This window comes from Silene latifolia, chromosome X (assembly GCF_048544455.1).
Source record: "Silene latifolia isolate original U9 population chromosome X, ASM4854445v1, whole genome shotgun sequence".
Classification (NCBI taxonomy): Eukaryota; Viridiplantae; Streptophyta; class Magnoliopsida; order Caryophyllales; family Caryophyllaceae; genus Silene; species Silene latifolia.
Window position 1 is genome coordinate 5,155,010 of NC_133537.1, and position 23,308 is coordinate 5,178,317.

The 23,308-nt window shown below is 37.7% G+C and overlaps 3 protein-coding genes across 5 annotated transcripts; 1 reads left to right on the forward strand and 2 right to left on the reverse strand.

Annotated features, from left to right (window-relative positions):
- Positions 1-1,013: 1,013 nt before the first annotated feature.
- On the forward strand, positions 1,014-4,553 carry LOC141622431 (uncharacterized). The gene is made up of 7 exons (XM_074438463.1): positions 1,014-1,178; positions 1,286-1,318; positions 1,485-1,938; positions 3,204-3,342; positions 3,494-3,555; positions 3,755-3,893; positions 4,154-4,553. Exons 1-7 carry the CDS (start codon positions 1,103-1,105, stop codon positions 4,289-4,291), a joined length of 1,041 nt encoding a protein of 346 aa, XP_074294564.1. The 5' UTR covers positions 1,014-1,102; the 3' UTR covers positions 4,292-4,553.
- Positions 4,554-4,780: 227 nt separating this feature from the next.
- LOC141622428 (cyclic nucleotide-gated ion channel 2-like) lies at positions 4,781-10,219 on the reverse strand. The gene is made up of 8 exons (XM_074438459.1): positions 9,924-10,219; positions 8,459-9,122; positions 6,954-7,169; positions 6,474-6,781; positions 6,127-6,238; positions 5,808-6,044; positions 5,630-5,716; positions 4,781-5,466 (listed from the first exon to the last, which is right to left on the reverse strand). The coding sequence occupies exons 1-8, from the start codon at positions 9,950-9,952 to the stop codon at positions 4,978-4,980; spliced, it is 2,142 nt and encodes a 713-aa protein (XP_074294560.1). The 5' UTR covers positions 9,953-10,219; the 3' UTR covers positions 4,781-4,977.
- Positions 10,220-11,692: 1,473 nt separating this feature from the next.
- Positions 11,693-23,184, reverse strand: LOC141622432 (uncharacterized). 3 transcript variants are annotated; one of them, XM_074438466.1, is made up of 14 exons: positions 23,017-23,087; positions 22,452-22,802; positions 21,452-21,690; positions 20,013-20,169; positions 19,577-19,654; positions 18,894-18,968; positions 18,652-18,779; positions 17,478-17,642; positions 16,678-17,203; positions 16,280-16,436; positions 15,383-15,492; positions 14,399-14,511; positions 13,085-13,442; positions 11,693-12,466 (listed from the first exon to the last, which is right to left on the reverse strand). In XM_074438466.1, exons 7-14 carry the CDS (start codon positions 18,775-18,777, stop codon positions 12,144-12,146), a joined length of 1,878 nt encoding a protein of 625 aa, XP_074294567.1. In that variant the 5' UTR covers positions 18,778-18,779; positions 18,894-18,968; positions 19,577-19,654; positions 20,013-20,169; positions 21,452-21,690; positions 22,452-22,802; positions 23,017-23,087; the 3' UTR covers positions 11,693-12,143. The 3 variants fall into 3 exon arrangements, with proteins under 3 accessions (XP_074294567.1, XP_074294565.1, XP_074294566.1); XM_074438464.1 differs by having other exon boundaries at positions 11,912-12,466; positions 18,652-18,771; positions 23,017-23,184; XM_074438465.1 differs by having other exon boundaries at positions 11,912-12,466; positions 18,652-18,771; positions 21,452-21,671; positions 23,017-23,107.
- Between the last annotated feature and the right edge of the window lie 124 nt (positions 23,185-23,308).

Here is a 23,308-nt window from a genome sequence, read left to right on the forward strand (position 1 = left end):
GCTAGAGTTCAATTTCAGTTTAATCTATACTAGTTTACATATCTACCCTTATGACTTTAACGCAAAAACGAACATTATTTTTTCAAATTTTTATTTTTTCTGTTTTTAAACTATGGTCTGAATTTCAGTATCACCGGATGATGTGTAGGCACGAAAAATTTATTTAATTGTCGAAAATCAAATAAATGAATTAATTTGAGTTAATAAGAAATAAATTACCCAATTTAATTTTTTTTATCCCTTTTAAATCAAATTTGGGTCATTCTAAGTTATTCAGGTCCAAACAGAAGTTAAATTGGGCTAAAATTGCAAACGGGTCGAGAAATGGCCCGCAACCCTAAGTTGGAGAAAGCCCAACTATTTCTCTATAAATAGAGAACTTCATTCATTTGAAGAAGGGGATAGAAAAACTGGAAGAAAGAAGAAGAAAAGAAAAGCTCTGTAATTCTCTCTGAAAAACTCGTAAAATTCATCGTAATCAGTCAACAAGCACAACAAATTCGTGTCGCCTGCGCAAGAAAACTCAAACATTCAAACTGAATATTCAAACATTCAAACTCGAATATTCAAACATTCAAACATTTAAGAGAGACTCAAGTCGTTCGACCCTCTCAAGAATACAAGTCAACGTCGCGCGTAGAGTGCATACACCCTCTACACGTGCACCCCCTACAAAACGCACGCGCAGAGATTGTACACGAACTTTTCTGATATTAATAAAAACTCATTTTATTTCCTTGTTTTGTATTTCAGTTATCGCAATACAAAATTTGTCGTTACATGACGTCCTATTTGTCACTACCCTTTTAAAAACAGTCCGTCTCATTGAAGACGAACACTATCCGTCACAAGCTGAAGACGGATAGTGGCCCTCTCACAAAATGCAAGTGGGAGGACAAGTGGGGGTATCCATTTGCACTATCCATTTGCATTTTGTGAGAGAGATACTATCCGTCTTCCACTCGTGACGGATAGTGTCGGTCTCATTATTCTATTATCTTTAGCAATTGGGTATTGTGAAGCCCATATCCGGGTTTGTGACGAGAACCAAACACACACAAAATCCCACACTTGACATTCACCATTCCCACACACACAAAAAATGAAGCTTCGGACAGCCTTAGCTCGCTCCTCCACCTTCTCCTTCCTATCTCCTCCCCACCTCTCCGTTCCCTTCGGTAATCCCGCTCTCCGTTCCATTGAATTGTTTACGTTTTTCAAAATCTCCATAACCGAGTATCTAACTAACTAATTAACTAACTCCCTACTCTCATTCTAATTCCAGGTCTCCAGCAACACCGGCGCATCCTCCCCTTCGGTAATCCCCCGCCTCCTTCTTATCTCTATTTCTCCGTTCCGTTTCATTTAATTGTTTACGTTTTTCAAAATTCCCGAACCAAGTAACTAACTAACTAACTATTACTCCCTGGGTCCCAATCATTTGTTTACCTTTGATTAAAATAGCGTAATCATTCTAATTCCAGATTTCCGACGAACCCCGCACAAATTCCAATGCGCTTTCACCACGACAGCAACCTCCGAAACTCGGGTTTTACTGGACGATGACTCGTCAAACGACACCGTTGAGCAACTCCTCTCACCTAAAAACAGACACAACATCTCCACCTCCATGAAAATGGAGAGGAAGCTCAAATTCTCGCCTGAGGATGATTCTGGGCGTTGGTTTCCATACTTGGATAAGTTTCGGACCAATGACGGAGTTGTGTTGAGTAGTGAGCAAGTTATTGAGGCAATTGAACCGCACTTGCTTGATTTGAGGAAGGAGAGGTTGAGGAATGTGGTTAAGAATAGGAGTTATGGTGTTAGTCTTGTGGTTGAAGGATTGAGTGATTTTGGAAATGTTTCGGCTGCGTTTCGGTCTGCTGATGCATTCGGGTTTCAGTCTGTTCATGTTGTTTCCTGTGATTGTTCCAAAAGGTTGTGGAAATCAAACTCCTCGTTTTCTGGAGGTGAAATTGTGCCTTCTTTGCATTCCGTATGCGTTTTATTATTTCCAAAAAGTGACGGATTATATGTCGAATTTGTGCTTTGTGATTCCTCTTTTGCATTGTGCCTCATTTGTTATAATTAAGGCAAGTTCTTCATAGAATGATGTGTTCGAATCTGCGATATTTGATACATATTAATGCTGGTGTAATTTGGAAATATGAGGTTGAAGTGTATGATAGTGAGCTTGTTGTGTTATTTGCTCTGGGTGAGTCTAATTGCTGATGTACTGTAAATGGATGGATGATGAGGTTTTGTAGCATCTATATTAGGTTGATCATTAGACAAAACAAATTCGAGCTTGTTATGTTAAGGCGTAGAATCTTAGATATGTTAGTTCTCTTGAGCAAACGCTATGTTTTCTTTCGTATAAAGGGAGTCACGAGGGCAGCTAATGCTGATGGGTTTGAAATCACTAGTGAACTCATGTCACAAGTACTACTACGGCACATGAACATGAAGATTTGGTGATTGTGTGTCTGTTTGTATGTAATGCTATTAGTATTTTGTGTTTGTTTAAGCTTAGTTTTATGAAATGGTTAGTGTTCGACATCACTCCCTTGACCCTTCTGCTTAGGTTACGGGAGTGGTAAGGATATAGTGAATGACTAAAATACATACAAGCGTTTAGGCCTTACGCTATGATACAATGAGGCTACCTTGTAAACATTTGAGTGTTTTAGTACATTACAATTTTGGCAAACAGTAATAAATTGGTGGTGGGATATCTGCTTATATTGTTGTAATCTATTGCTAAATTGTTTTGACTTTTAACCTTTGATAAATTTTGTCTGATGCACTAAGAAGTGTTATCGGATGGTATATTTAGTGTTCCTCCTTGAGGTTTAATCAAAGCTTCATTGTTGGTGTGTGTCCCCATAATATCATATTCATGGGAATGTCGTGCACTCAGGCACTCGAGTAATCGTGTTTGCATATTTTGCAGTATTGTATGCTTAAGGATCGAAATTGTCTTTTCTAGTATAGTCTGTCTTTTCCAGTTATTTTGGTATGGGTCATGTTTTCGTCATTGGTGCAAACAAAATTACAATTTCATGACACCACGTGCATTATTATGTATCAGCATTTTGAGCATTTTTTGGCTCTTCTAATGTCTTTTCTTGTTTTTTTTTTTTTTTTTTTTTTTTTTTTTTTTTTTTTTAAAGTTTCTTCTAATGATTTTCTTGTGTACACAGATTTAGAGAAAATAGGCATATTAGCATGGGCTCAGAAAAGTGGTTAGATATTGAAGCTTGGAATTCCACTCGGGAATGCTTTGATGTTCTGAGATCTCGTGGATATAGGATTGCCACAACTTATCTGGGAAACGATACTGTAAGCACCCCATTCTTGCTGATAATAACTCGTCATTCCTTGATTTCAATTTATAAATATCACAGCAACTTTCACTACTATACCTGTCTATTAAGTTTTCTAGTCTTCACTTGTGTTCGCGTATTTATCTGCTTTTCTGTACAACCCACAGGTTTCTATATATGACATGGACTGGTCGTGCCCAACTGCCATTGTTGTCGGAAATGAGAACAGGTAATCACCATTTCTTCATTTATCGGAGGAGTTGCTTATATCTTACCTGGCAGTTTAGTGTTTCATGCTTCATGTTAAGCTGATCCCAGTGGTGTAATGATCGAATAGCTAAACTGGACTTTCATGAGCAGCTGTAAAATAATTGAAGGCACGCCCCTTTTGGCGAATATAATTCTAAATAGTATGTTCCTTTTCACAGCGGTATTAGCAAAGAAGCATTACAGTTGTCAGACTTGCACTGTAGTATCCCAATGAATGGCATGGTCGATTCTCTCAATGTTTCAGTAGCTGCCGGGATAGCCATGCATCATGCTGTTTGTGACAGAACATCGCGTCTGGTGAGAAACTATTGCTGCCTATTGCTGTAACATGTCTGTCTAGTTTGGGCATCCTCCTAAAAACCTTTGGTAGTTAACTTTGACCGCTTTTCTTTCATAATTTACATCGCATATTTTTATAATACAATACTTAAATATTGAATATACGTGTTTTGGGCAAATTAAGCGTGGACAGACTTTCATATATTCGGAAAGATTAATTCTTTCCATGGGTAAAACTAGTACTGTATATAGTTACGGTTTTCTTAATATGATTCCAGGGCTCGCATGGTGATTTGACCCCAGAAGAAACTCAAATCCTACTTGCGGAATTTTCTTTGCGTCACAGTCAAACTGCTATCGAAATTGCAAGTGAATATGCAAGAAGAAATTTGTCATTTCCAACACCCAAGCTTTGATTCACAATTTTTCTGACGATGGTGGGAACCAATATCAGCTACCTTTGGTGCGCATAGCTAAACTTCCAGAGTTCCAGACATACGTCATACGTACAAGTTACAATGTTCATTCTCAATTTTGCGTCTTTTATGAGCATTGGAATATTCATGGTTATATGTAATCGAAGTTTTCGTAGTCAATTGTGTTGATCAAATTGGGAAGGCAATGAATGAAGAAATTATTCTCTCTTTCGCTTACTTTCCTATGAAGAGCTGGTCTTTCGTAAGAACCTTCATCTGGTCTACATTTCCGCTGTATGCTACATTACCTAAGTTTGTAAATGCAGTGGCTGTACTGCGAAACCAAAAAGCTTTTCAGAAAAACCACATCTATGGCGAGTTTGTCTCCACAGCTTATGTTGGTGAGGCAACATGATCCCATTGACATCTGCTTCCTGTTATTCTAGAGACTGTCTCTCTGAAGTTTTTGTGATTCTAAAATAACAAAAATAGCAGGGAATTGATCTAATAATACAGAGAAAAGTTAGAATGTTCAGTAAACTGTCTTTTGTACCGAAAAAATAAAATAAAATCTACTGAGCGTTACAAATACTTTGTAACAGTTATTTATGGCTTCAATAAAAAGAAATGAAAACGTATTTTTAATTGGGTTCCAACAAAAAAAATCTCGAAACTCTGGACTGTATCTAGTCCAGATGATCATGAGGTCTAAATGACATGAACATAGCAGCAAACTGAAGTAGCCGTTTCTCAGTATCGCCATTCTGCGACAGCGAATGACTCACCAAACCTTGTTTCCTCTTCCTATACCGGCGCCAGGCAAACTGTACATTAACAGCCGCCCAGGTCCTCCAATTTGAAGAATGGTACCTTAAAGTTCGCTTTAAGGTTTCATTTGCAAATTTGTACCTGAAGTGTTCGGTAATGTAGTGTAGGTCATAGGCGTCAAGACCAAAAGCTTCTGTTGACTCAAGACAGACGAATGTTGCTGAGGACGCTGGTAGACGATGGATAAAAGGTCTCCGAAGGCACCAAGATAGCAGCTCGTCCCCTAGAAATGACCCTGGTTCGAGTATGTCCGTTGCAACCATACCTTTGCTTAGGTTTTGGTTGCTTTTAATTCGGCCACCAACAATAAATACCATTCTTTGTACCGGGTCTCCTTCCCTCAGGATCTAATTTCAAAATCAACAAAAGTTATTGAGCGGTGATATTCATGACCTCTGTTTAAAAACGCCTTTAGGAGTCACTTTATACACAGAAAATCACATTTTCTCATGCACCCATGTCTTATACGCGACTTTTGAGGTTGATGTATATATGTATATGTTCATGTACCTTTTCGTCTTTGCAGTAGATCAGTGGTTTGACCCGGTCGCAGATATTGTCGAGAATAAGATCGTCCAGGCAGTGAAATACAGGCACCTGCAGACGAGGATTTTACAGAATTACACACATCATTCAGATTAATGTAAGAATTATCCGAGTTTAATGAGATAAAAAATAATCGCGTCACCTTTTTTATGAGATCAAGACAAAGATGGCGTTTGATATCCCGCCTAAGTCCTTGAGGCAGGTCTTTAATTAATTCCATCTCTTCAACACCGCCAGTGGTAAACCAGTTTTGGTGTTCGTAGTGACGAACTCTTTGTCTCAGACGAGATGGTAATTGTCTCCGCCTCATCCACCACTCCATGTCCCGGCATCTCAACTGCATTTTCCTTTTCTTCGCCATTACTGTATGAAGAAACACCTGCATAATAATGCCGCTTTCAGGTCTTACTGTCATATTGGGCAATTATACGTTCAGAAGACGAAAAAAACCTGCAACTGACCTGAATGTTTCCAATGAGTAAAGTGAACAGCATTAAACCACCGAGGACGAGGCACATGCAGAACAATACTTCTGCCCATTGCACTGTTGGGGTAAGATTGTTGCCAAAGGTGCTGTAACAATGCCAAGAAAGAACATATTACTCCCTCAGTCCTACTATAATTTTCTGACCGTACTTTCTGAGTCGTCCCACTATAATTTTCCTACTTCTGTTTCATTTTTTTTTTTTTTTGACAGCTGTAAATAAAGGATCTACAGTCTCATGACCTGTCGGGCCAGGCCATGTGCTACTTCTGTTTCATAGAATTCGAAGTGTTGGGAAATTTTTGCAATAAAGCGGAAAATTACCTGAGCTGGAATAAACCCCAGGAGATAGGATAAAGGATCTTCATAATAATAGCATTACTGGAAATAACAGGAAGAGCTGAACTATAGATTCCGTAACTAAAAGGACCATTGTCATTCAAACAGAAGGACTGTCGGGAGATAGTCGAGTTAGTAACACATCTTTCAATTGTGTCGGCTTGTTGAAAAAACTGATAGCACAGACCCTTAGAGCAGGACAATGAGATATTGCAGTTCCTGTTTTTACATTGTTGTGCAAGGCACGCTGCAACCCGTTGTATTGCTAGCACATACCAACATCCACCAACAACCTGCACCCAACGCGCATCTGTCAATGTTCTGAAATTAATGTAAGACGGTCTCAAATTAATGTAAGGCACGCTGCAAGCCTGCAATGCGTGTATACATTCTCCGAATGACCATAACAGAAAACATTACACAGTTCAGAGTAGTTTTTTATAAGACGGTCTCAAATTAACTTACGTGAGATGCAATAAAGTAAGCAATGAGATTGAGTCCAAATCCCCACCATATTGTGCCGAAAATATAACCAGTCACCTTTTGCATTCGTCTCATCAAAGCTATGCTGTGATAAACTTTAGGTAGGAATTGGAATAAGAATATTAACAGGAGTATCGTCATTAGGAACCTGATCTTATCCTGTCTCAGCAACATCGGCACAAGCGACCAGAATATGACCTGTTCATTAACGTTACAAAAACATAAAACTGTTAATCGTACTCATAGTCTCATACCTGTTTCAGTTCAACATGGTACGACATTTTGACATTTCATTTGAATATTTTTAACGAAATGAGTTACTTTCAGTGAAGTTAAGTGATTGAGACGGAAAGAGTAATTTTTATTACGCTATTGGCCCACATCTTAAACATGTAATGAAACTTTTTCAACACTCATTGTACAACTTCACAGTTTTTTTACATCACAGACAAAATATACAGAACATTTGTACCTACAATTTGTTAAATTCAAACAAATTTTTATTATATTTGGACATATCACAAATCACAATCAAACAAGCCGTGGTGATTTCGGCTATCTGTATGATTAAGACTTAAGACTTAAGATATACTCCCTCCGTCCCGGTCATTTGTTGTGCTTTGGTTTTGGCACAAAGACCAAGGAAAGAGAAGGGGACCAATTACTAAATGACAAGTGGAATAAATTGAGTGTGAATGATCAAATTACTCATCAAATTCATTCTTAAAATAGAAAGGACAACAAATGAACGAGACACCCCAAAATAGAAAAGGACAACAAGTGACCGGGACAGAGGGAGTAATATTAATTTAATTTGATTAATTATGATATACTCCCTCCGTTCCAGTCAATTGCCGTCCTTTGGTTTTAGCTCAAAGACCAAGGAAAAAGGAGAGGGTCAATTGATAAATGACAAGTCGACCAAATTGAGTGTGAATGACCAAATTACTCATCAAGTTCATTCTTAAAATAGAAAGGATAACAATTGACTGAGACACCCAAAATGGAATAGAACAACGAGAAATGACAAGGACAGAGGGAGTATTTAATAAAATTGTTCATTGATCTAATCTACTACATGTCACCTTAAACACATTCACACAATTTTCATTTGTGACGGATATCACATCAGTCGCAAGCTTGTGACGGATCAAGTATATTATCCATGTTGGGGTAGATATGACAAAAGCAGAATGTCTAAGGAATAGCAATCTGTTTTGTCTTATCTATCCACATAACTATTACTTGACCCATCGCAAACTTATGACAGATATGTCCGTCACAAGAGAGACTTGCTACATTCACATTTGCACAATATTTCCCTTAAATACAAATACATGAATTTCGTACAACCTAAGGTTAATATCAAGAACTCCAGCTCGAGCTTAAACTCGGATTTATAGTATACGAGCCGATCTCGACCTTAGTCGAAACTCAATATCGGCTCGGCGAGATTACAACCTACTTATGAGCATTTAATTCATTACCTGAGGAATAGGCAGTATGACGTAGAGATCAAACCAGAAGCCGCTCAATGAACGCACATAATGCGTAGCAATGGCACGCGGGTCCCACACCAGCTTACCACACCCGACAACCAACGACTCCCTCGACACGTACGCCAACCGAAACTGTAGCCACACGTGCCACAGGTGTACAGCGTCTACACACGTGCGAACAACCGTTACTATCGCTGCCACCACTCCGTCCATATACAAACACGACCCGCCCCGGCCAATCGACAACGCGTAGAAGAATATAGGATCAACAGCCAGCGCGACCCCCCGCGCAACCAGTATGACCCTGTTCCACTTCTTCACCTCGTCGCTCCTCGGGTCCACCAGGGGCCCGAACAACCCGACGGGCCCACGGCCCGAGGGACGACCGGGTGGATGGGCGGGCCGGGCCGGGCGGAGGGAGGACCCAGCTGAGGCCTCCCACTGGGGCTCCCCGGCCCGGCCGCAGCTGGTAGAGTGGAACACGGGGACACCCACCTGGGTGCATTCGTAGCATTCGATAGGGACGCTTGTATACGGTGCCGATCCTCTGCTGCTAATGCTCTCGTCTTCGTTACTGTTTCCGCCATTGTTGTTGTTACTTGAATTTCTTCCTACTGTTTCTTCTGAATTTCCGAAAACTGACTGTAATATCCTGAAATATATATTTTTTTTTAATTATTATTATGTAAAACGTTAGTTAATGCAACATAATGGCACTGAAAAATTCAACGTTAGTCAATAATTTTTTTTTCTAGTTTACCCAGTTACATTAAAAATTCAACCTTTTAAAATTTTCGCCACTAGCTACAAATCCTACCAAAGTTGGCTGGTGTGAGTGGTAAGGACTCTCATCTCTTAAACAAGTGGTCATGGGTTCGATTCCTGACTCTTGCGAATGAAAAAGCCAAACTTGGGGGGTCAATCCATTAAATTGCCTTCAGTATCCCGAAAGAGATTGCCCCAGCTGTCGGTTAGAGATACTCCTAGTCAAAAAAAAAAAAAAAAAAAAAAAAAGCTACAAATCCTGTTCTCTTACTAATAACAATTGTATAACAAAAATGTAATGACGATTTTGATAAATGGGTAGTTTGGTCTAGATTGAAGGTCATATTGTTTCAGTTAAGAAAGTAAACTTACTTTGTGAAGACGATGATGAAGTTTAATATTTAAATCAGGATTATATTATTGGATTTTTTTTTTAGTTTTCAAATATGGAATCTCATTCTTAAATTCATGGATTCGCCACTGCATTTACCTAACCTTACCTAAACTTAAAACATAGGAATATTCGAATATACATCATAACATCAAAATAAACGAGAAAATGGAAAAAGTTGCTTACCTAAACTTAAAATATTAACGTTGTCCTAACACTAAACGTTGTTAGTGAGTTTGAATTAGTTACTAAAACATAGAAAAAGTAGTAAATGAGAAAATGGAGGAAATTGCTTACCTAAGACGAGGCATCGAAATAAAGAACATAGCGAAAAATGGGTAACCATGGAGGTGAAGGAAAATAAAGAAAAACAAAAGTAGAGAAGATAAGAAACAATAAAAGAGTTATAATTTGGAGTACAAGAAGAGGAGTAGTGTAGAGGAAGGAGAAGGAAGAGTAGTGATAAGAGCATACATTGTAGTGTGAGTGTCGAGTAGTGAAGGAATAATGTAATGCCTACAAAATTAAGAAGGAGAAATCATGTTACGTTACGGTACGTAACTACGTAAGCTACTGCGGTGGGACATTACATTATTTGTTTCTTATATTTGTTTCGTATATAGGGGTATTATTTTGGACAATAATTCTAGTGAACTTTGGTCCCTACTCCCTACTATGTAAAACCTATCATTTTTGATGTGAAATTATTGCAACTTAAAGGGGGGACTAGGGCTCTGTTCATTGAAGAATGTGAAAATCAGGTTTCCAATTTTGTGATTAAATTTATATTCTCGCGGGGTTTTCTTCCTTTTTGATATGGCACAAGATTTTAGAAGATGATTAAAGAATGAATAAAGGAAGATGGTGAGGTTTGTGAATTGGAAAGAGGAATGAATAATTAGGAACTAAATAAGGAATTGTGAGTAAGGTGAGGTTTGGTGATAAGATAGAGGGATGAATAAAATAAGAGTAAAAGTTAGGTTGAGTTTGATGATAGGAGAGATGGGTGAATAAAATAAGAGTAAAAGTTTCCAAAATAAGAAAGGGGAAGAAAACCTGAATAATCCATTTAAGGAAATAAGGAAGAAAATAGTGAATAAGAGGAAGTAAGTTTTATTAATGAAATTAAATTCAAATCTTGAAGTATAGTACGCTTGTACTTGAAATTTTTTAGGAGTATAAGGCCTCCATTTGTTTTAAGACGCCCGTGTAACTTATTTCTAAGAAAAAATAATGAGATGTACTGAATTTCAATAGCAGTTTCACATATCTCACATGCAGGGATCATTATCATTAAAATGATGATTCTACATAAAGGAGAAATGAAATTTTTAGCTAGGTGATATTGAGTTTCAATATCACTTTCACATATGTAACATGCAGGGATCATTAAAATGATGGATCTCTTACAATAAAGTATGTAAGAAAGTGTCTGTCACTACCTAGTGACGCCCTAGCTTGTTATTCTTTATATACGTAGTATTATAAAAGTAAATTAAATGGCCAATTCAATTTTTTTATGCTACTTTGTTGTAAAAGCAGATTAATTCAATTTTTAGTCATAAAGAAATTCATTCATTTCCGACCCGCCCTCCTTTGTTATATGCGACAACTGAAAAATGTTGTCGTGGTCTTAAAATTATTATTGCAGCTTGACGATAATCTTCTGTTCGATATTTCGTTTTTTGGATAAGTTCAGATTTCTGTTAGAAATACTATAGTTTGTTTCTTTGTTACTTTGACAAGTTATGCCGATTGCAGGGACCGTTGATAAAGAGAGATGAAAAGGGCATTTAACAAATTATTTTTTCAAAAGGGTAAAACGGTCTTTTCATGTTTTAGCTTCGATAATGCAAAGATCGGTCATTTTACCATTTACCCAACAATGCAACCAAGAAGGCAATGAGTGATCAATACTCATCAATCTAACAATATACATCTTGGGGGAATTTTTTCGCAATGAAATGTACATTTCTGATTTTCGGATATAGCAGCCCATTAATGTCATCCTCGACAAAGATTTCATTATCAATCCTGCCACATCTTTATCTCGGTCGTATCAATGGTTAAAGTTGGACAAGTCTGAACTCTTTAGAAGAGCTCTTATGCATACATAACAAAGTAAAATATATTCCGAATTTACAACCACTAGGGCCGCCCCAGTAAAACTTGAAGCTTTCACTCACCAGCAAGTCTCATTGAAGACGAGCATATCCGTTACAAGTTGAAGACGGGTCAAGTAATACCCAAGTGGGTAGATAAGACAAAAGCAGAATGCGAGTAGCTTTTGTCTTATCTACCCACTTGGATATTACTTGACCCGTCTTAGTTTGTGACGGATATGCCAGTTTCAATGAGAATTTGTGTTCACAGAAAGCTCAGCTGCTGTTTCTAACTTAATATACATCATTTTCTAAAGTTCTAATCCTTCTATAATGTCGGAACATCAACGTAAATAGTGCAATTTTGTCAACAAAAAAAATGGTGTCAAAATGCTTGAAAGTTTTGCTGCGAGAACTAAAATTCAATGGGGATGGCAGACAAGAATGCGAGAGTAAAAGGAGAGGTAGACTTCCCAAACAAGGAACACCAAGAAGGAAGCTTCTTCAAAACTCGTTCTACTTGAGGGGTTACTCTGTCGATATCAGTTCTTAGTTTTACAAGATATTTCTTCTTATCTTCGCTCGTTTGTCCAGAAGAATGTGTGGCGTTTTTGACCCATTCTAGTGTTAGGTCAAACTTTCTCGGAGCATTTCTTCCTCCGGAGAACTGAATAACGTGCCAACCACCGATACTACTTTTTTCTCCAGCGGGAACAAGCTTTTCTTCGTCACCAGAAACTGACAGACAAAAAATTGAGGAGTTATAGCCATTGTCACCAAGAGAGAAAATAGCGAGACAGTTTCTGTGAAATACACCGTAAAGTATGGTAGTTACTAAGAAAAATTCATTACAAGGGTATTCAGGTCAAACATCATGTGGTTATACATTATGACTTATGAATACTACTTATGTAAAACCGTCTTAATGAGTATTTGTGAAAAGGTTAAGAGGGTAAGAACACAGGACCATCAATTTACTACCTTCACAAATCATGATGGGGCATAAATAAGCTTATGGCACTTATCTAAGCTCACTCCTTATAGTAAAAAGGTATCGACTCATCGACCTATGTATTATTCTTCAGCCAAACAGAATGGCAAAATGGAATAGCTTGGTATTATAGGGGACAATTCTTTTGCCTCAACTTCCTAATCACGGCTTAAGCCATCCTAATTCTTGTGTGCAGTAAGCTTAGAAGTGTTTTGCAAGTCGCTAGATTTGACTTTCAACGAATAAGCAGATGACGTTGTTGGGCACTTGGGCCTTGGACAAACAAGTAAAAGTACTTGTCAAAAGAATCGTCAAAACTAGAGATGAAGAAAGATCGTTAATGACACACAATAGATATCTCATACCTCTGAACTCAAAATCTGCAATAAGATCAGTATTGACTGCTAGGGACCATCTTGTCGAGCCCTTCGTGTCAATTGAAACCTCAGTCACTCTCTCATCTACCTTGCTATCGTGCTTAATTTTCAAAGCTGGAATCTCAGATGGGTTCCACCCACTCTCAAAATCATTACTCGTCCAACAGCCATATTTCATGGAGAAAGTAACAAAATCAACAGGTTTTTGCCTGCCACATTCAAAGCTCTCGTTTATCTGTTGTACCTCCTTTTCTAAATTCCCTGGAGTAAAAGAAAACAGTGAGACATATGAGGTATAGTCTTTCACTTTGCCGTTGCTTTCCGTTGTATCCACAACATGAACAACCTGAGAAACAAAAACACGACATCCCACAAATAAATACAACATTACGGTAATAGTTTGAACTTGGTAACAAAAGCAACTAAACTAGAGAAAATAGAGAAAAAATCTTTTTAAAAAGAGGATTTCTAAATATGTGTCAGCATATGACAAAAGAAAAGGCTACAAAAACAGTACGATTTCCCCCATAAAAAGGACTAGTGAGGGGTAGTCTCATATATTTAGAGTTCAAGCTAACAGAAAAAATAGTTCTGCAGAACAAAGCACTGAAAATAATTCACGAGGACAGCAGTCATAAAATTACACACCAATAATTGGTCTGACTTCTCTGAACTATCACAGGATGGGATGAAGAAAGATACAAACCGATTATAAAAATCATACGAAGTTTAGTTCCTGAACTTGAAGCTATTGATATACAAGTTTAGTTCATGAACTTGAAGCTATGATATAAATAGTTCATGAGCATGAAGTATGATGTAAAAGTTTAGTTCATGAACACTAAGCTGTAGTACATAAGTGTAGTTCACAAACACGAAGTTCGATGGAAAACTCAGTATGATGCTTAGAAATTTGGAACATTGACACCTAAAGCATGAGTAGAGTTTCCCACATAACCGCTGTCAAATGAAAAGCCTTACAAAATATACAAGGAGAACGCAACGAGATCTGAATGAAGAAATGCGCAATCATTTCTACTAAATCCATTGGCTCCATCACAACTTTATCAATCCTTATTTAGACTTTGGTAACTGACCTCAACTTCTCAAAATATATGAAGCATTAATGTAGAACATTTTCTATTGATCAAGCAAACTATTTTCAAAATTATCATATTTAAAAAGTAGAGTACAAGGGAGTAAAACAACACATCTTTGAAGTAGCGGCTACATTTCAAATGCTGATGATGCTAAATAGAAATGTACGCAAATAATGGAAAAATAATGTCATCTCTGACTTACGTTCAAGGTTCTAGCAGTCTCTTCAGTATAGCTTGGGACAGTGTTGGACACTATTGCTGCCAAGGAGAGGCCAAATAGAATACAACTCACCAAAATGATGGGTCTTTTTGCTCCTAAAATCACAAAAGAAAACAAATCGATGAAGACTCAAATGTATAATCTAAACAAAAGCTGTTAAAACTTTAAAGTTCAAATATTCAATTTGCTTAGTTATGAGAAAAGATAGAAAAAGTTAACAAGGGTGCATGAAGAATGAGACATATCCTACTCCGCACTCCGCACTAAGGCCATTACAGGATTAATAGCAGAAAAGTCTCCTCACAATGATAGAACCGTTATTGCTACAATCATCCAGTTTGCCACTATTTATGTGTTAGCTACATTAATTCTTTAAACGTAGAAAAGCTCAAAAACCTCAAATAGTGAAAAGACAGTCTATATATGAAGCCGATGTCTTGGTATTGTAAATAAATGGAGCAAACCAAATTACATAAAAATCAGGAATCTAGCAGATTTTGGTAATACTAGAGCAAACAAAAGAGACACACACAGCTACAACAAAAAAATTTGATCCTTAAAAAAAAGGTCATTTGGAAGTTGTAGGCAACCAAAACCTAGAGATAAGCAGACAGCCATGTGCATACAGCTTATGTCAGATTTGATTACACACTATATTCCAACAAGCATCGATATATAATATTTTGATTTCCAACTACGAAATGGAATCAAAACGTCAAAGAAATTATAACACAGCCAAAAGAAGTTAGAAAAAAAATCAAAAGCGATCCCTTAGGTGGTTTACTAGTGTTTTATTCAACACCCTTCGGGAAGAGATAAACGTGGAATTGGGGATCCAAAATTTGGTCTTTCTTACGTTATGATATCATCCTAAATCACAAATATCCTAATTGGCTAGTGATACTCAAAACTACAAGAACTGACCACAAATTTCACAGGATAATAAATGCAAAAGAGGAAGCCTACCTGAAAGGTGGAGGTACGAAAGTAAATACACCATTGTCAAGCACACAACAGCAGCTACAACTACAGACACAATCACATTTACCAGCCATTCAGGAGTCCCTCCAGGATCTCTGCACAGCAATCATATAACATAATCAGTAGAGTATGAATGTTTAGTAACAATATCACAACTCACTATTCGGTAGTTCTATGTCAGGTACTAGTTATAAAGCAAGCCATAAAACTAAGAAGTAGAATCCAAATTTGCCCTGCATGGAGTAGTCAGGAACTTGACAAAGTAGGACTAGGAGTGAGTAGACTCAATTTTTCTCACAACGGAGCAATTTCACATAAAAAGCAATATATTATTCTACAAGTCACACTGAGGCATTTTGACTAGTGCTTCGTTGAGCCTCGGGCATTTTGAGTAGTGCTTTTCTCACATAAGCTAGTTAAAGTCAGCAGATCCAGTCTTCAGAATTTGTGAGGATAGTAATCAGAAACGGAGCTATTGATTGGGATTCAGCCCCAAGTCGTTTGTTGGGTAAGTTCTTAGTAGAAGCAAACACATTAGTCACTCCCTCCATCCAATTTATTGTGTCAGTGTTGTCACTCTTTGGCTAGCTGCTATTTTCTCACAATATACCATACTTGTAACTTTCCCAAAATGGTAATGTTAATATTGTTGTTTTTGACAAATTAAATGTAACAAGTTTGTTGCATATATTTGGACAAATTAAAATCAAAGTTGACCATCAAAGTAAATATGGGAAAAGTCAGCAAGAAAGCATGCAGATGTAGTGGAAAATTCAAATTAATTAAAAACAATTACAAGCTCGTGCCAGTACTCAAAATCAGGTGCACTAAACAGGTCATTTAAGCATCCACGTAGAACAAATCATTAACTTGAAAATTTACCTGTCAAAACGCACAGCAGTTCCAATAAGTATACCAACTATACGGACAATGGCCCCTGCAGAAACCACCATCGGTACTGATAAAGCTATCAGCAAGGTTGCAATTTTGAGTGGCTTTGGCAACCGAAGTGGGGATAGAGTTGCTTCCAATAACCCATCTGCATAAACATTCCATTCTAAAGATTAGAATATTGAATTAATATACTGATGAAGGGTGACACAATGGCATACAAACAGAGTCCATGCATGCACAATATCTTGGTTTTTACTTCTTTTTGCTGAATAACACAAATCTCTAATTACAACAATATTTTAACATCAAAAGGAGTCCATGTCATGCAAAAGCCAAAGAACATAGGTCACTTTCTCATACAGTTACCGGATTAGGAACCAACTTACATGAGAATGAAGGTGTAACAAGCCATAGAAGGGGTATGTATGATGAACCAACTTTGTAATAGTGTGATAGCATCAAGATTATTAGCCATTGCATTGTCCCTGCTTTGAAGTGCCACCTTTCAGCTTCTAACATGGCCAAAGATGCTTGACTCGAAGGGAATGAAGTTCTCTTTTCCTTGACATAAGTGTGAAACAAGTATTTACGTAGAAGGACAAAACCAAGATGTTGTCCAGTCAAAGCCCCAAGAAGAGAAGGAAACCCAAACAAACCAACTACCAACCAAGGACTAGCAATGTAAGGCACTGGTGCTAATGACAAAATTGGAAGAATAAAGGCAACAAGCACTGAGAAACCTATCGAGAGTACCCACATAAGGATAATACTCAAACATGACAAAGCCAATGAAATTGTTGCAGCATAACCACCCATCACGAGCGACATGATCCATATTAGTACTGATTGCATCAATACTGAGCTGTGTAGCATATTTGCGAAATGTTGTCGATACACAACCATATATGTTCCCTGATGAAAGTAATGCATAAATACGGTCAGCACATGCACATGCACATTCAGCATTCAAAATGTGGCAACTGAATCTCAGTTTGAGACTTGATCTCATAATCCATCAACATGGCCTAATTTTGGTCGTTTAGCTAGAAATGTTGCGGATACCATCTAAAACGATGATAACTTGGCCGCAAATTTGGTGTCACGGCCTAAATTCAACACCTTGATTAATTGATTAGAATATAATAAGTACGAACAAATAAGAAACCAACCCATGGTTGAACACTACCAAAATGTCAAAATATATGGCAGAATCTTGGTCTGTATGTGCTGCTGCTTCATGACCATTGTCCTTTGCTAGAGAAGGTGACGATGCAGCCTCAAGCAGAAAAGCAAGCATGTTTTCTCCAAGATGCTGAAGAGAACCGGGCTTTAGGAGCTCCACTTTGTCATTCTGGTAAATGATCCAGGCTCAACAGTAAGTTCACAACTACCTTAACAATTTCAATTCTTTACTTTCTCATCTTTATTTAACAGGTCATATTTTTCAATTGAGCTAAAGATCCCTTGCTCTTTTTTAGCTTTGGAATGTAAATGACTAAATCAAAATGCTTTTACAACCCTTATATGTAAATTTTACGGATTAACTTCTGAAAACCACGCAGAACACTCGAGGTAAAAATGCCGTAACTAGATCATGACTACTAATTTTTAGTTAAGTAATAGCCGCTCTAATCCCCACCAAAGTTCACGCCTACTTTTTTGAGTAAACGCACACCAAAGTTCTTTAGGGATACAAAATTCACAATTGCCCCAATAAAGTACTCAAAATTACATAAAAATGTCACCATGTTACGCCACTTGCACACTTTTTTACAATACCTTAGTCATTACCCAACTTGCACATGTTTTATAGAACATTTAACTTTTGTCATGCTCTATAGTGTTCCTTAAAATGTGTGCTTTTAAGAGGCTGGTGGAGGGGACTTTGGGCTGGGATGGAGGCAGTATATGATATCAACTAAAGGACACCGAGGGTGACACCCTTGCACAAAAGACACCAAGGGGGTGACAACCATTTACAAAGAAAGACACCGAGGGGGTGATCCCCGTGTACAAAACGAGTGCAACAAAATTAAACCATCAAGACACCCAAGAGGTGTGGCACAAAAGACACCAAGGGAGTAACACCCATGTATAAAAAGACACCAAGGGGGTGATACTCACTTACAAAAGGAGATCAAGAATATTAAGTTATCAAGCTATGCCGAGTAATTTTATTTAAAGAGAAGAAATTTTAGTTTTGGTAAGAATGGAGCACTTGTATCCAACTAGAACATAACTACTGCTAGTCGTGCTGGAGTACTCGTCATTTGAATTCTACAATAAGGTTGATTTTGTTATATTCTCAAGCCTAACCCGGAAAAAAATTGCTGTTCAACAAAATAGTAGAGTAAAAGAACCTTTGTGTGGTACACTGCAGCATTGTCTGTATAAGCAAAATCCAGTCCAGAAAGACCTGCAGCGTCCTTATAAATTTGAAAATCTGTGGCAGATTTGATAACACCAGAAGAAAATAAATCCTGCATCACTAGGTTTGAATGTCATCAGTGATTCAGTATCCACCAAGAGTTACGAAAAATAAGGAAAAATAAGAACTTTTGCATACAAGGTCAACGCAATAGGTAATAGACAATGAACAGACCTGTGCCATGATATTACCAGACGGATACTTTGCCACTGATGCAAATTTTTCGATAGCCCAAGGATGAGGACCCGCCTGAAAAATAGTATATAAACGACCCCACATGAAAAGAAAGGATAAGAGAGATTAATTAATTTAGTTTTAAAAGAAAGGATTCGGATGATGATTCATGTTAGCCGACCCCAAACTATTTTGGGACTGAGGGTTTGTTGTTGTTGTTAAATTAAGGCTTTAATCAGTACAGTATCGCTTCTAAGCAATACGGAGTAGTCAATAAGAATTTATTCTTACCAGAAGAAGATAGCAAAGGAACCTTTCTAAAGTCATAATCTCGATATTGTATCGCTATTGTGACATAACCAAGCTCAAAAGCACATCTAATTATGGCAGTGTTGAAACTAAGGGCTTGTTTGGATGAGGGGTTTTAGAAGGAAAGGGAGGGCAGGGAGAGGGAGGGAGGGAGGGAGGGAGGCAGAATCCCTTATTTGGATAACAAATGGGTAGGAGGGAAATGGAGGGATTTATTATCCCTCCTCCAAGCCTAACGAGAATCCCTCTAACAAAGGAATTTGGAAGGAAAACTCCATTCCTCACCCCTTCCCTTCCCTTCCCTCCCTTTCCCTCCCCTCCATCCCCCATCCCTCCCTTTCTCTCCAAACACCCAAAAAGACTATAATATTGACCTGAAATATGCCGGATCTGCCGCCAATTCCCATAGCTTCCAAATCAATAGCAACACGGACAGTTTCACTCCATGGATGCTGCATGTATATAAAAAAAACTCACAATTACATATTGTGAGAAAACTATCACATTTGTTTCCACCAAGAGACGAAAAAAAACATATCCCACTTATGTAGTCCCCAATTGACTTTGGTGGTCAAACAAGGTTGACTTTAACCAATATTTTCTCCCAATATATAATTGTTACGACTTTTTCGAAATAGTTACATGAAAATAGTAGATCAAACGTAACAAATTATACACAGTCTGTATATTTGGACAAATATCTGGTCAAGTAGACATTAATTATTTAGTTGACCGCCGCCAAGGTCAAATGGGGACGGTAAAAATGAAATGGAGATATTATATTGCAAGGACATGTAAGAATAAGCTTACTTGAGTGATAAAGCTATGAGCTCCGTTCAAACCCTCCTCCTCTCCAGTGTTGAGCAAGAAAATGACAGAGCTCTTGAAACTATGAGCCCACTGTGACACTCCTCTTGCAAGCTCTAGCATAACCGCAACACAAGAGCTGCAGTCACCAGCTCCTCCCCTAAAATACAAACAGAAACAGTACAAGAGTTCAACACAGAGAAAATGAATTTCAGCGAAAAAATGCAGATCTAAGATACACCAAGTCGTAAAGCTCTGCAATACGCATAGAAATTTCAACGCGAGTGTCAATACACATAGAAACTCCCTGTTCAGGAAACAAAATCCCTATACTAACAATGTCAATGTCAAATAAAAAAGAAAATGATGTCTACGGATGACCATGTCACGTTCGGCGTTCAACCATGATGGAAAATTCAAACCTTTTGTACATGGGCTTTACCTCTTAGTGTCATTTTGTACATGAGCATCGTCCATTGGTGTCCTTAAGTCGAGGCCTAAGTTACTTATCAGAAAAAAATGAGTAAAAGACATGACGGCAGGTAAGTCGAGGTCAGTTGTATCATTCATTAGGAAAACCATATACTTCATGGCTCGTATCACCCTCCCTCCCAAAAAGATATCTCACTTCTAAAGTTCTAAGTGCGGCTCATTTGTATAGGTATAAAGAAAACATCCTGAAATTCCATCTATAAGCAAAAGAAAGATTGCCCCCTATTTAATCCCTCCCAATTTGCTAATTTCTATTGAGGTAAAATGGGGGGAAAATTGCGTCTAAGTATAGAAATGCACATTAAAAGGTCTCCTCTCTTTTTTGGAGCAGAAGGAGAAAACATAAATAAATATCAGCTGCGATAAGGGTAATATTATAAGAAGTGATCATAAACTTGGCACTTCATTTAGAAGACCATAAGGAGTACGTGATTAACGAGTTCATATCAGAACACCCTAACACACTAGTGGCCTTAAGCAAGTTTTAAAATCAACAAGTTTCAGGAACCTAGCATACATTTCAAGGTTACAGTTCTTTATAATTAGTATGCCACTGTTAAAACTTGAAATAAGAAAGGTCTATCGATTGTCTAGCATGGTTGACTTGACTTTCAAATAGCTGTTAGGCTTTCTTTCCTCGATAAGTAGATGTTAAGGTGATATATAGATTATAGATGTAAGTCTAATATTGCCTAACAGGTACTTTGGGGTAGACTTGAGGAAAAGCTAAACTTGAATCACCAAGGTTACTATCATAAGAGATTATAAACTCTAACCTATCCAAGGATGGATTCTAAAAGTACTTTGCCTACCAAACATATTCAGCACAAGTAAACTGTACAAACAATTATAGTTTACATCAGAGAACTATAACAAAAAAGGGGCACCACAATGCAACAACAGACGATATGAAGAGCACAAAAGGATATAAATCGAGAATATAAACTTACGTCGAGAAAACACTATCAATGTGAGACGAAACCAGAATAGAATTATCCTTTGCTTCGGCTGCAAATTTGGGTGTAATTCTCAGGAGAATATGATCTAGATCAGCATAAATAACTGTCTTCCCTCTAAATAATCCACCTTGAAGACGATTTGCACCATCATTGACATGAAACTCTTCCACTTCAACATCAACCTCCAAATGAGATGTGTTTTTTATCTTTTCTGCAGCAACAAGCACATACTGCCCAGTAAAAAGAAAAAGAAAGGGAATGAAAGCTAGTTCATTTCACAGTAAAAAGAGAACCTAAAAAAAGGAATGTTAGTGAGGAAATGTAAATTACTCGGAGCAGGGAGGAACAGAACCACATAAACCGTATGGATGAACCACAGCAACACACAATGCAACCTACCTAACATGTATTTGCACACTTTTGCAGCTAGATAGATTCCCCAGCCAACCAACTAACTAACTAACTAACTGCCTTGCTCACTTCTCACGAAAAAAAATTAAATACCGAGTATTTAAGCTACAATACTCTTCCACTTCAGCACACAAGTCAAATTCCTCCAAACAGAAACTGCCCTAGACTCAACCAACCAACTGCCTTGCTCACTTCTCATGAAAAAGATTTAAAAATAGTATCTTTATCCAGCAAACTCTACCTATGAGTGTTGTTTATGTTATTCACTATAGGTTGCAAGCCCACATAGAGGAAGAGAGTAGCGGGTTTATGGTGGCCGCTGGCAAGTGACAGCACTCCTAATATGAACGACCAAAAATTTCTACAGCTATAAACGGCCAGTTGATTATAAAGTCCAAAGCTAATTCAGCTAAATCAAAATACTTATCCAATCAGTCATAAATGTCCACGCGCAAACGCCAACAAAAAAATGAAATTCATGCAATCAACACCATCTATTATCACATATTACTTTCCTTACAACCACAACAAATCCACAATTCAGCAACTACGAAAACACAATCAAAGGCAGGCAATGAACCTGCAAAGCGCGATCAAGAGCAGTAGAACCAACAGGATGAGGACCTAATCCCGCCAACGCCTTAACATGTTCCATAGCCTCAAACTCAGAAAATCCTCTTTTACCAGCTTGATCAGTAGTCAAAGGTACAGGCAAAACCTGGTACTGATAATAATAAACAGTCCAAGAACTATACATCATCAACCCAAACAATGCCAGCATTACATATGCCGACCTTTTCGGCGCCTCCACCCGAATCTCCGACTTTAAACCCTCCTTTGCATCCGATGAACCCTCAATTTCACCACTGCTAGTTGAGGGTTCTCCAGAAACCTTGTTTCTTTGCCGCATCTTTGATTACGGGTTACAAAACTGAATTTAATCAAACTCAAGTTAATTTGATCCGAATTCGAATTAACAAAATCGTATAGGTTAGATTAAATTATTCAATTATTGAGTAATAGCTTAATTATGAAGAAAATTGATGCAATTATAGAAACATAGAATTACGATTGAATTAAATGGATAAGTAAAGTGAAAATTGAAAATTGATTAATGATTAATAGGGTTCAAATGGGGATTATACCTGGTGATTGGGAGGATGATGATGGAGGATGAGCCGTTGGTGAATAAGAGACAAAAAGCAAAAGTATATGACTTTGAACTGAACTTGTGTTGTGTGAGGTGATTAGTGAAGTGATCTGAAGTCAACCGCCAAAATTAGTTGGGTCAGAATTCAGATTAGGGTGATAATGAGACGAGAAAGTTCGTAAGCGAATTATCGACTCGGTTAAAGTTTGATTCGTGCAAATTTGAGTCGAGAATTTAATGGATCAAGCTAATTTAAAGTTGGCTCTGTGCAGTTTACACTTCTATGA

Bases quoted from the DNA above. Each gene is read 5' to 3' on its own strand.
- LOC141622431 (XM_074438463.1), top strand. From the start codon at position 1,103: ATGAAGCTTCGGACAGCCTTAGCTCGCTCCTCCACCTTCTCCTTCCTA. The intron at 1,179-1,285 runs GTAATCCCGCTC...TTCTAATTCCAG, and splicing joins CCACCTCTCCGTTCCCTTCG to GTCTCCAGCAACACCGGCGC. The intron at 1,939-3,203 runs GTTGTGGAAATC...TTGTGTACACAG, and splicing joins TCCTGTGATTGTTCCAAAAG to ATTTAGAGAAAATAGGCATA.
- LOC141622428 (XM_074438459.1), bottom strand. From the start codon at position 9,952: ATGTTCTTTATTTCGATGCCTCGTCTTAG. The intron at 9,123-9,923 runs GTAAGCAATTTC...TATATATTTCAG, and splicing joins ATTTCGATGCCTCGTCTTAG to GATATTACAGTCAGTTTTCG. The intron at 5,717-5,807 runs GTGACGCGATTA...CCTCGTCTGCAG, and splicing joins GTCTTGATCTCATAAAAAAG to GTGCCTGTATTTCACTGCCT.
- LOC141622432 (XM_074438464.1), bottom strand. From the start codon at position 22,781: ATGCGGCAAAGAAACAAGGTTTCTGGAGAACCCTCAACTAGCAGTGGT. The intron at 21,691-22,451 runs GTTCATTGCCTG...TTTACTGGGCAG, and splicing joins CTCTTGATCGCGCTTTGCAG to TATGTGCTTGTTGCTGCAGA. The intron at 13,443-14,398 runs GTAAGTCAGAGA...TTTGTTTCTCAG, and splicing joins AGACTGCTAGAACCTTGAAC to GTTGTTCATGTTGTGGATAC.